This window comes from Brassica napus, unplaced genomic scaffold (assembly GCF_020379485.1).
Source record: "Brassica napus cultivar Da-Ae unplaced genomic scaffold, Da-Ae ScsIHWf_1425;HRSCAF=2013, whole genome shotgun sequence".
In the NCBI taxonomy this organism is placed as follows: Eukaryota; Viridiplantae; Streptophyta; class Magnoliopsida; order Brassicales; family Brassicaceae; genus Brassica; species Brassica napus.
Window position 1 is genome coordinate 302,237 of NW_026014839.1, and position 12,169 is coordinate 314,405.

The following is a 12,169-nucleotide window of genomic DNA, read 5'->3' on the forward strand; positions in this document are numbered from 1 at the left end:
GAAGGTGTGTCGAACAAAAAAAGAGGTGGGTTGGGGATAAGATCTTTGAAGGAGATGAATATTGTATGTGTTCTGAAGCTACTCTGGAGAATCCTTTCTGCAAATTCTTTATGGGTCAGTTGGGTTAAGCTATATCTCATTCGGAAAAACTCAATATGGTCGGTAAAAGATACTTCACAGCTGGGATCTTGGATGTGGAGAAAAATACTGAAGTATCGGGAGCTGGCTAAAAAACTTTATAAGGTGGAGATTAGGAATGGTAAGAAAGCTTCATTCTGGTATGATAAATGGTCATCTCTTGACTGTTTAAAGGAGTTATTGGGGAATGGAGGATGTATGGGAATGGGTATAACAATGAATGCTAAGGTTGAGGATTGTATTCACCACAGAAGGAAGAACCATCGGGTTGTGATTCTTAATAGGATTGAGGTGGAGATCGAGAAGTTTAAAGAGAATAGGAATGTTGAAGAGGATGATATATATCTATGGAGGAGTGGAAATGACAAATACAGAAGGAAGTTCTTAACAACAGAAACTTGGCAGGTTATCCGAAAAAAACACCAAGTATATGATTGGCATAAGGCTATCTGGTTTAAAAATGCGACGCCTAAATATGCTTTTGTGACCTGGGTTGCTATGAGAGACAGGCTTTCAACCGGGAGTAGAATGGTGCAATGGAATGCAAACGTTGACGCCTCTTGTATCTTATGTCAAACTCCTATGGAGACAGTTGGTCATCTTTTCTTTGAGTGTCCATTCTCTGAGCAGATATGGAGGAATCTGGCGAGAGGTGTAATGAGGGAGAGATACACATCAAACTGGTCTGAGATAGTAAGGGTCTTAATGGATGAGAAGCAAGATAAGCTTCAACTCTTCACTATCAGATATCTATTCCTATCGGTTCATGGAATTTGGAGGGAAAGAAACAGAAGAAGACATGGTGAGAAAGCCTCCCCCCCCCCCCCCCCCCGAACTCTTAACTAAATTGTTTGAGAAGACTATGCGAAACAGATTTTCAATAGCTCAGAGGAGGAAGGATAAGAAGCTTGAGGGTGGGCTTCAATTCTGGTTCTCAAACAGATAGAATGATTGTAAAGAGTAGATGTTCTTGAGTTTTATGCTTAAAAGGGAGTAGCAAAGTACAAAAAAACATAGTTGTAAATGGTGTTTTCTTTTTTGAATTCAATTTAACATTAAATTCAAAAAAAAAATGGAGTGGTTAATCCCTGGCTTAACCATCTGAAGCATTTGGATTGGGAGGTCGAAAACTAGCACTCATGCTCCCTGCTGGAAAAGCTATTGATGTCTAGGTTTATCTATCACTACAACACAATCCTCCGAGTTGGTCTACTTTGAAATACATGTACACCGAATCTGACATACTAACAAAACAGAACCACCAGTAAACTACTTGAGAGACAGACACAATCGAATCACTAGATCATAATGAAAAAGAACATTTATTTAAAGAAATTGACTTTTAATTCCTTGAAAAAAAAAATCCTTGAATATACTTCAACTTTTAACAAAATCTCTTGACTCCTTTCTCTTTTTCATTCTTAAGTATTTTTTTTGAGTGGTTTTACAAAAAAAAATTAATAAATATAAAGCAACTTGGAGTTTGTTGAAGTAATTATAAATATCAGAAAATAACATAACCTTTGACAAATCTCTTATCTAAACTATTAAGACAGATAAGGCAGAAGTACAAACAGTAATTACCCCTTAGAGTTGCACAAAAATTACATCTCTATGCCACTGTCATCAAATTCTGTCATTTTACTTCTTTTTTTTTCTGAAATATTTTTGCTTTTTCGTCTTTCTTACCCACCCATAACATTGTTTTGGACTTACAAATTGTTAATTGCCCAGATCAATGCTAAATTTAGAATTTTATCAACCGAACAAAAAAAAATCAATAACCAAATGTTTCAAAATCTGTTAACCCGTTGCAAACCAATCGATTGAACATATATTTACAAAATATCTTTCATATCAAAACGTATCTACACCATTATATTCACATTTTCTATTACATATGCATGATATAAACAGACAATAATATTCTTTATGATTATGCATACCAACATTTAGTATATTAATTTTATAATAAAGGTACGGTTTGATTGTTTTATGGTTTAGATTTTGGTTCCCAAAGTCAAATATTTTTTATTGTTTATCAATTTTGTATATTTTGTATATGCGTATAATATGCTCCTTAAATATCATATTCGTTAAGATTTTGCATATAAAATCGTAGCTAATTAAACTTATTTCCTTCCATATGAGAAAATATTTTAAAAACGACTCATAAATTTACGATTATTAAAAAACAAATCAACAAAGAATATTGTTTTCTAATTGTACGTAGTCGGCATTTAAAAAGGATCAAATAACTAACGTAATCACGTAATTATCTTTCAAAAAACTTGCCAACCAAGTAATGCTTATCTCTAAAGATCACACAAATTTTTATAGTATAATTTAATAAAACACACCCAATCTAAACAAAATACTCCAATATTTTACACTTAATTGTTTAATTTACCAAGTAAAATTAAAAAAAGTACAATTGAAAATAAATACAACTAATAGTTTAAAATTCGACACCAAGCAAAATGAACAAGATACACTATATATCAGAACTCAATAACCTATGAAACATTAACTTACAAGTCTACAACTAACAAAAATATATAATTATGCAAAATATACACCCGTGCGGGCGCACGGGTCAAAACCTAGTTTTTTATTTCATTCTAAAGTAATTTTCTTGAGTGGTTTTACAAAAAAAAAAAAAAACTAAAGCAACAAAGAATTTATACGTAATGATGGTTAAGTAATTATAAATATCAGAAAACAACATAGAATTCTTCAGCAAACAACATAGCATTATAAAATAACATCGTTCAGCAACAGAAACATGACAAGTTCCACAGCTTAAAGAAGAGAGTAAAGTTGAAAAGCATGAGACTGATCAAATCAAAACCAAATTTGATTGGACTACTTTGGGAACTTGAGAAGATTAGCATCGTTTCCTAGATAGTGAAACGGGAACCTTTGATTATCTGGAGAGGATGAAGTAACAGCATGGTCGTTATTACCGTTGTTACTCGAGTCACCAAAGCATTTTGCTTGATGGTTCTGAACTTGCTGATTCATGTTGGTCGTAGTGAGAAGCTTGTCCAGAAACGACCAGTCTCCACCATAGTTGTTGTTAGAAGTCAGCCTCAGTAGATTCTGTGAGCATTCAATATCTGTTGTGTTGATTGACGACACAAACGGCTGGGACGAGTCAGGGCTAAAGAGCTGAGGGAGATGCATTGACCCGTGGCTTAAAGTGTTTGCAAACTCATGTACTGGCCTGTGGATCTGTCTTCCCATGTGATGATGATTCAGAGTATGTGGGACGAAAGAAGAATGATTGTTTGATTTGGATTCAGTGCGATGCTGATGAGGATGATGTTGATCATGATCATTGTCGGTGCTTATGTATTGGTGATGATGATTCTGATCTTGATCTTGTTCTTGGTGAAATCCTCTGAAATGGTTCTTCTTCTTGAACACTCTGCATACAACCCACCCATCTTCCTACAAGTTACACATAACTAGTTCACATTATGCAAGATAAGATCTCTATATTTATAAAATGTAATATGATATCTAAACCATATTTTCATGAAATTATAGAGTTTATTTAAATGTACTATTGTACCTGGATCTCATTTTCGTTATCGTCTAGACGATATTCATGCATGATCCATTCGGTTTTATGCCCATGAGGAGCACGACCAGTATAGAAGACAAGAGTCTTACGAAGTCCAATCTTCTTGGAGCTGTTTAGATGTATTGATTTGTCTCTACCAGTAGCCTTCCAGAATCCGGCTGCAGTGGCCCGGTTCGTTCGGGTCCCAGTCGGATATTTCTTGTCCTTGTGGCTAAAGAAGTACCACTCGTTTTGAGGACCCGACCCAATTCTACTTTTCTCTACATACATACAAAAAATATTTTTTTGTAAAATGTAAGAAAAATTAACTCAATAATTAATTTTATACAAATATATATGGCATATGTGGAAGGGTTTGTTATATGTCTGCATGTGAAAGAAACCATTGACTTATTTTGAGGGTATAATACCTAATAATATTATGTCAATACTTCAAGTCATATACTACAAGATATTATCTGAAAGACATGAGTGAATAGACAACTTTGTCTCTTTCTTGATGTATATGTAATACGTACACGCGGTGGATCAATAAAAACTGGAAAATAATTTGAAGTGATAAAACTTATAAGACATGATATAAGAGTGGATATACATGTCTCCATGGAGACGTAGACAAAACCCTAGACAATATTACCCAATCTATGCATTTTTGTATCTTTGACATCTAACTTGTAGTTTTATGCAGAGACAACAACATATATAATTCATGTATTTTATCTATCTTATCTCTCTGATCTACATATAATTATTTAGATATATGATGTTTATTGTGATATTCTATGTATAATACTGATCAATAAATAAGTACATAATAATCCAGCATTAAGTGCGTGGATCATTAGGTGGTGGTACATTTAAGGACTAAAAGAGTTAACAATAAGGGGATTAAGTCTTACCTTTAAGGTCCCAAGGTTCAAGCTTGTTGAGATCAACTTCTCGAATAACATCCAAATCAATTGGCTCATAAGAAACCTTCTTCTTGAGGTAATAATATAGAAGCTCCTCTTCCGTTGGATGAAACCGGAAACCTGGAGGAACCGAAAGCTGTCCTCCTCCAGCTACCGTGGAAGATGAGCCTATCTCCATTATATGTACTCTTCTTTAAGCAAATCAAATATACTTTCTTTTTTCTTCTTTGCCCTAATCATTTTCATTTAATTAATAACACAAATTAAGTCAAAGTAACGGAAAATAAATCATGACCAACGAATGGGTTGTCACCATGAAAGAATCCAAAATATAGGTATAATGAATTTGTTCTTAGATCTAAAAAAAAACCCTAGTTCAACATGCATGCACATATTTACACTAACATAAGCTGGATCTTTCTTACATAGGTATACACAGAAAGATCTTGAATATCCCAAAAGAAACATGAATTGAGTTGTTGAAAACCGAACAGTCTCTTCTTAAAAGAGCTTGATTAGACTTAATCATGTTCTTGAGGAAACAAAGAGAAGAAATGAAATTAGAGATTCTTGAAGTGAAAAGTACACATATATGTGTGAGTGAGTACGAGTATATATATATATATGTATTGCAAATGACGATGATGACAACAATGAAAGATATATGATATGGAAAAGGAAAGAAAACAAACCTTGGAGGCCGGAAAGTATTGCTTCTGTTAGAGGCAAGAGGTAGAAGACAATGAAAGTGAGAAGGCAAAGAAGCAAGCAAATATGAATTTCTACAAAACTGAAGATATCTTAGCTTAAACCGCACGATGTTTAGGTTTTTATCTCTCTCTTTCTTCTTCTATGAGATAGAAAGAGATGAAAGAGAAAGAGATACTTAAGTTTCTATGGATTAGTGCCACTATTATTTGTATTCAATTTGATAAACCAAAGCTGGTCACAGAAATATATGAGCATTACTTTATTGTATCTGCATTCCCATTTAAACTTTTTCTTAATATATATTTATAACTTTATATGGTGTTATAAATACATAAACTAAAAATAAATATCATCTTTAGAATAGGCAGTTGCTTGTTCTGATTTTTTGTGGTATTTATATGTTTTACTTTTTAATAAGTTAAAACCGTATTATATGTTGCATATCAATTTCCATTGTTACTCAATTAACTTCAAACATTTCTAATGTGCATGATGTTCTTCAGCAATTAATTTAGCTTTAACCACCATGGATTACAGCTGTTCTGTTTTAAGACTGCCTAATTTGCTTTGAAAATAAGTAGGATTCGAGTAAACAATACCGAATACTATTAAAATACACAGTAATATTATAATAGAATATCTGATTTATGTATCCCAATGACAAAACAAAACAAGAATTGAAGCTTCTATACCCTCAAATTGCAGTCAAATGTTGGGAAGAAAATTGAGGTATCGTAGCTTGAATCATGCTTCCATCTACTTTTTAATGCATGAATTTCAGTGCAGTTTCATTAAATTTAGCTACAAATAAAACTTTATTTAACCAAGTCTTAGTGCTATTTGTTTTTAGAATAGTACAACTGACATAAAAATTAGCTCAAATATGTTCCCTGATTACTAAATTAATTAACCTGAGAGATAAAATGAGAGCATTACTATATGAGTGTACAATATGGAGCATTTTCTACTCATGTTTTAGTTATTTCTTAGCATTTTTGGCACACTAGTTTCTTATATATACATACATATTTTGTTACTTATATTGGTTCAGAGATGGAATATTGTAAACACTCATTTTTTTTTTTGATAATCCAGGTATCCGGATCTCTCATTTAGTCCGACTATCCCACCGCGTCCAACCGGAACTGGCCAGTAAACACTCATTTTATATACACACAAAAGCTTATAAAGTTCCAAAAATAGAAGAATTCACCTTTTTATCTGACTCTGCATATCCATCAAAGAATCATGTAAATATATGTATGGTAAAACAAGTTATGGCCCGTATATATATAGTACATTGTGATTGTGAATATGATTTCCTGATAAAGAAACCATCAATGTTAAAGAAAGGAAAGTCAATACACAAAACAAATAGATATGTAGAGTTTTGAGTCTTTGACAAAAAGTAATAATTGGAACAGAAAAGAAAAGAAAAATAACAGAGGAGACCACACGTAGGAGAGAAGAGGCAAAATCCTAAAAGGCCGTGGAGCGACGCACGTGAGGGTCCAACACCAAATCCTCACTTCAAGGTTTCTCGTTTGACTTAACCCTCTAGTCTTGAGATTCGTGCCAAAATTTGATCCTTTTCTCTTCATCTTCTTTTACGAAATAATATGAAAATATTTCCCTTTTTTTTGGTAAAATGTTAAATAAAACAGATTGTGAAAAATATTTCCTTTGTTTCATTATTATAACTAGTTTTAGACAAATTTTTTTTATATCTCAAAACATAAATAGTTTTTATATTTTAATGCCCTTTTTACTTAATGAATATTATATGACCAATTAAATAATGTTAGTTTTTTTATAATTGGTTGAATTTATTGATTAACTGTTATTTTTTAATAAACTAATAACTTTTTTAATGTTACTATTTTTAGGTTAAACTAATTACATTCTGAAATAGATGGAGTATACGAAAGTACAATACTATGGTAACTTTAAATTCCTAAATTCCATGTAACATAAATCAGTTGCAAAAAAAAAAAAAATTCCATGTAACATAACACGAAACACGTAAAAACATTGGATTCTCGCGGTAAATCATCTCTTTGTAACAATTTATGAAACTTACAAAGTTTTTGTTGCCCAATATTAATTTATAATTATTTTATTGAGATGTGCCGTTGCCTTTACGAAGACGGCATGCATTAAACCCGTATTAATGAAGGGTTTAAACATGTTCTGAAAAAAACTTATATTGATAGTTTATACTTTAATACTATCCATTATGGCTAAGTGTTACGTATTTATTAGAAAAGTGAATACGCTCCAGTTAGCTACTATATATATACACACACCACACACATAGTGTGTGTGTGTTGTACTTGTTCACAGTCTCATTTTCAGGTGGATTACTGGATCATCTAGCTAGTTATATATTGATTGTAGTTTATTACAAGGAGGAAATTAATAACTATGTTTTCGAAAATTATATCTAACAGAATTATAAAGTTATGCTATCAAGATAATCTACATGTAAAAAAAAAGAAAAGTAGAATAGTTTCACCAGCCATACAAGTGTTCATTATTGGTGGCTTAGTTTGAGGTATTGAAGATGAGTAACAAAACACCAAGCAAGCTGGAGCCGCCTTCTTTCTGTCTGTCATAAGTGAGCATCGGCTTGTTAGAAATAGAATGGTCGTCACTGAGTGGATATTAAATGGGCCTTTAAGTATACGCTTTTGACATTCGGCTCATTAAATACAAAAAGCCCACCACCTGGTTGATTTTTAATTATTGACTAGGCCTCGTCCTCGTGTTATCATGTATTTATACTTTGCAGCCCCTAGATGACTTTTTAATTTATTCTCTTAGCCCTTTACTTTTATTAATTAGTATGAAGCCCAACTTTTTTTGACAACGATTGGTTTCATACCGTACGGTAACAAATAAAAGTCTTTATCTCTCTCTCCTCTCCTTCCTTTGCGTTACAGATTTGACTGACTATCATCTCCCTGGTGGTTCCACGCCGGAGCTCCAAAGGCAGCACGACGATCATCAAGTCTCGATCTTTCAGACCACCTTCGACAATCAATAAAGGGTTTGATCGCTGTACGCAAGGAGTAAGCTTTTCGATTCTTATCACGATGTAATCTACGTCGGATAATCCTTCCTGTTTATGAGTTTTCTAGATAAAAGTTTCCAAATTTAGAAAGCCTTGTGGTGAAAAGCACATAGATTTTTGTTAATGTAGGTAAGATATTATTGCTCTTTACAAACTAGTTTTTTACCCTCTTGGAGCTTACTTGTGAGCATCTTAATATCATCATAGTTTAATTGGGTGGGTGGTGGGAACTTGTTTGTATGCAAGGTCAATGGCGTCTTCTTCTTCTGATACATGGATGAGAGAGTACAACGAGGCTTTAAACTCTCTGAGGATATAAAACGGCATGATGTCCGAAAGAAACTCCTCTGGTTTAACCGGACCTGATGCTCACGCCGTGCTTCAGCTATACGAAGAAGATCACCATTTTGGGGACTCGATTAGACAGTCTTCAATCCCTTCTCGTTAAAGTTCCTGGGAAGCAACATGTGTAAGCTGTTTTCAGTTAGACTACATTTAGTTTCTTGTTGGGTCTTCTTAACCGAATGTGAAAGGCAGGTCAGAGAAAGAGATGAATCGTCGTAAGGATATGGTTGGGAACTTGAGATCAAAGGCGAATCAGGTGGCGTCTGCTTTGAACATGTCGAACTTTGCTAATAGAGACAGCTTGCTTGGGCCAGATACAAAGCCTGATGATGCAATCAACAGAGTCTCTGGCATGGATAACCAAGGCATTGTTGGATTCCAACGACAAATTATGAGAGGTAAGCTTGTTAATTTCACATTTATGCTAGGACCATATTGATGATATTGGCTTCTGTATCTATTCCATGAGTAGAACAAGACGAAGGGCTGGAGAAGTTGGAGGAAACTGTCATGAGTACCAAACACATTGCTCTCGCTGTCAACGAGGAGCTCACTCTACAGACAAGGCTTATCGTATGTATCTTCTGCTGTGTTGTTTCATTGTTTTGCTGCTGCATTTCCTTGATTATTTTTTTGTTGTTTTCCTGCATGCAGGATGACTTAGACTACCATGTGGATGTTACGGACTCTCGCTTAAGGGTAATTACATTCTTTGAATAAACTTAACTTAGTTAGCCCATTGATAACAAGGACTTCAAGTTGTGGTCTGTGGCATTAAATGGCAAGAGCTACCTAATAATAAGCGTAGTGACTGACCACACACGGTTCTATTATGTCCAATGTAGTTACTTTCATAATCTTAAAAAGCAAGGTCTATAGTGTATACTTTTTTTTATGGAGTCACATTTGGACTTAATGTGGCCTGATTGTGTGTTTCTTAATAATGACAGCGTGTGCAGAAGAGCCTTGCAGTGATGAACAAGAATATGAAAGGAGGTTGCTCGTGCATGTCCATGCTCTTGTCAGTGCTTGGAATCGTCGGTCTTGCTCTTGTCATTTGGCTGCTGGTTAAGTACCTGTAATGCCCACTAATATGATGAATCAAATTCTATCTTGGTCTTTCAGCCTCTCGTCTATGCGTATGGTTATATTGTCTTATGTGTACATCGCTGCGTGCAAGAACCCTTCAAAAAGTATATAATCAAAGTTGTATTTTGTGTTGTATTATATGACTCCTACTTGGTTCACGAAAAGACTGTATCACAACCTCTTTGATCTCGTGTGGATTATATACTTTGTTTTTGCTTTGCACAAGACATATACAAAGAGAAAGAATGACACTATATATTACTATAACGTGAAGCAATTCTGTGGTTTGCGAGAGTGTCTCGCCTTTAATATACAATTTACCATTTCATTCAAGAAAATAAAAGAGGACCTATGGGACTGGTGAAGGAGATGGTGTTGTGGCTCGAAGCAGTTGTTGCAGAAACCTAGCTGCTAGACGTTGCCCTACACCTCCTGCAACACGTCCTCCAAGTCTCCTTGCTTCTGGTTGTTGCAACACCTGATTAACAACAACAACAAACCAGGAGTAGTACTTTAGCCCATGAATCAATCAAGTACATCATTATTAGGTTAGTGCACAATGTCAATGAAGAGATTTATTACCTGTGCTATTGGCTGCAAAATAGCTGGGTCAAAGCTTTCTGAAGACTGCAGAAGGCTCCAGATTCTTGAGACCTGGTCCCGAAGCTCAAGCGTGCTTTCGAGTTCTGTGGGATTCATTGTCAGAGGGCCACCATTCCCATTTCCATTGAAGACGAGAGATCTCATAAACTCAGGCATTGAATTGTACGTATCAACAACACTCCCCAGAGCAAACGCTTCACTGACTCTCACAGCTTCTTTAATCACCAACAGTCGAAGCTCTTCTCCGTTTGGATCCAGCAGCAGCTTCAACACAGGCTGCAAAGCATCTTTGATGAGAAATCTCTATCTTTACTCCCCTGTTGCAGAAGGTTCTCGAGCCTGCCCCACCTAAACTTCCCATCTTTGAACAGAAGCTCGATAAGTGCGTCTCTCAGATACGGGTTCTGATCAGTGAGAAGCCTCTTGGCAAAATAAGGGTACGATGCAGCCAACACTTTGAAATCAGGATCTGCGTAAAGTGCCAAACCTTCAAGCACGGTAAGCGACCTCAGAATCAAAGCGTAGTAAGCCGGAACGTCAAATGGATACTGATAGAAGACGGCACCTAAACCATCAACCAGCGTTTTGAAGTTGAGCTCGCTGACTGTGTAGTTAAGCGCATCGTCAAAGAAGTCTCTGAGAGCTGGTATGATGGGAGTAACGTCTACATCAGGCGACAAGAACTTCAACGCATAGTAATCTCGAGCCATGGCTTCATAGTCTCTGTTGACCAAATGTACAACATGGCCTATAATAGCAAACCTAGCTTCCTCCGGTGTCTCACTCATCATGCCAAAGTCAAGAAAGGCGAGTTTGCCATCAGGTGTTGCCAAGAGGTTACCAGGATGAGGGTCAGCATGGAAGAAACCATACTCCAAGAGCTGCCTTAAGCTACACTGGATTCCCGTATTCACAAGATCCAGAACCTTCAAGCCTTGGCTCTCGATGGCAACTTGCTCGTTCAGTTAGTTCCCTCCACCCATTCCATTGTCAGCACCTTGCGGCTCGTGTAGTCCCAGAAGATATCAGGCACAAGAACATCAGCTTTATCAGCATAGAGCTTCTTAAACCTCCTAGCGTTTTGCGCCTCCTGGACGTAGTTCAGCTCCTGGTAAACTCTGCAGGCGAACTCGTCGATAAGGGCGAGGACGTCGGTGGTGATGAAGTCTACATACTTGTTAATGAGTTTCCCAACTCCTCTGATGAGGTAGAAGTCAAGACCAATGGCTTCTTCGATCCCAGGGCGTTGGACTTTGACAGCAACAACCTGACCCGAGTACCTCAGGTGGGCTTTGTAAACCTGACCTAAACTAGCTGCTGCGATTGGGTCAGGGGATATAGACGAGAAAATGGATTCTAGAGACAGATCCAGCTCCCTCTCGATGCAAGCAAAGGCCTCTGCGTCAGGGAAGGTTGGCAAAGCATCCTACTTAGCCACTCAAAACAGATAGAAACAATGTTAGAGAAATGTTGTCAATATCTAAAGCTGAGTGAGTAAATCAAAAAGAGACGTGAACCTGAAGCTCAGCAAGCTCTTCGAGGTAATCAGGTGGACAGAGGTCGGGTGGGTGGATAAACCTTGACCCAACTTAACAAAAGTAGGGCCCAGACGAGTGAAATACCTTCGTAGCTCACCAGCTCTCTTCTTCATATTCTCCTAGCTTCCCTCGCCTCTGATCAATCCCCAACTTCAGCGCGAAGCCACCCAAA

General features: G+C 36.1%; 2 protein-coding genes and 1 pseudogene across 2 annotated transcripts; 1 reads left to right on the plus strand and 2 right to left on the minus strand.

Moving 5' to 3' along the window:
* Positions 1–2,873: 2,873 nt before the first annotated feature.
* LOC106429694 (protein SOMBRERO-like) lies at positions 2,874–5,200 on the minus strand. Its single transcript, XM_013870438.3, has 3 exons — positions 4,627–5,200; positions 3,716–3,987; positions 2,874–3,591 (listed from the first exon to the last, which is right to left on the minus strand). Exons 1-3 carry the CDS (start codon positions 4,814–4,816, stop codon positions 3,004–3,006), a joined length of 1,050 nt encoding a protein of 349 aa, XP_013725892.2. The 5' UTR covers positions 4,817–5,200; the 3' UTR covers positions 2,874–3,003.
* Positions 5,201–8,303: 3,103 nt separating this feature from the next.
* On the plus strand, positions 8,304–10,037 carry LOC125575606 (syntaxin-52-like). Its single transcript, XM_048772066.1, has 6 exons — positions 8,304–8,420; positions 8,669–8,891; positions 8,960–9,165; positions 9,240–9,340; positions 9,422–9,466; positions 9,718–10,037. The coding sequence occupies exons 2-6, from the start codon at positions 8,788–8,790 to the stop codon at positions 9,847–9,849; spliced, it is 588 nt and encodes a 195-aa protein (XP_048628023.1). The 5' UTR covers positions 8,304–8,420; positions 8,669–8,787; the 3' UTR covers positions 9,850–10,037.
* A 50-nt stretch (positions 10,038–10,087) lies between these two features.
* LOC125597330 lies at positions 10,088–12,165 on the minus strand (annotated as a pseudogene).
* Positions 12,166–12,169: the final 4 nt, after the last annotated feature.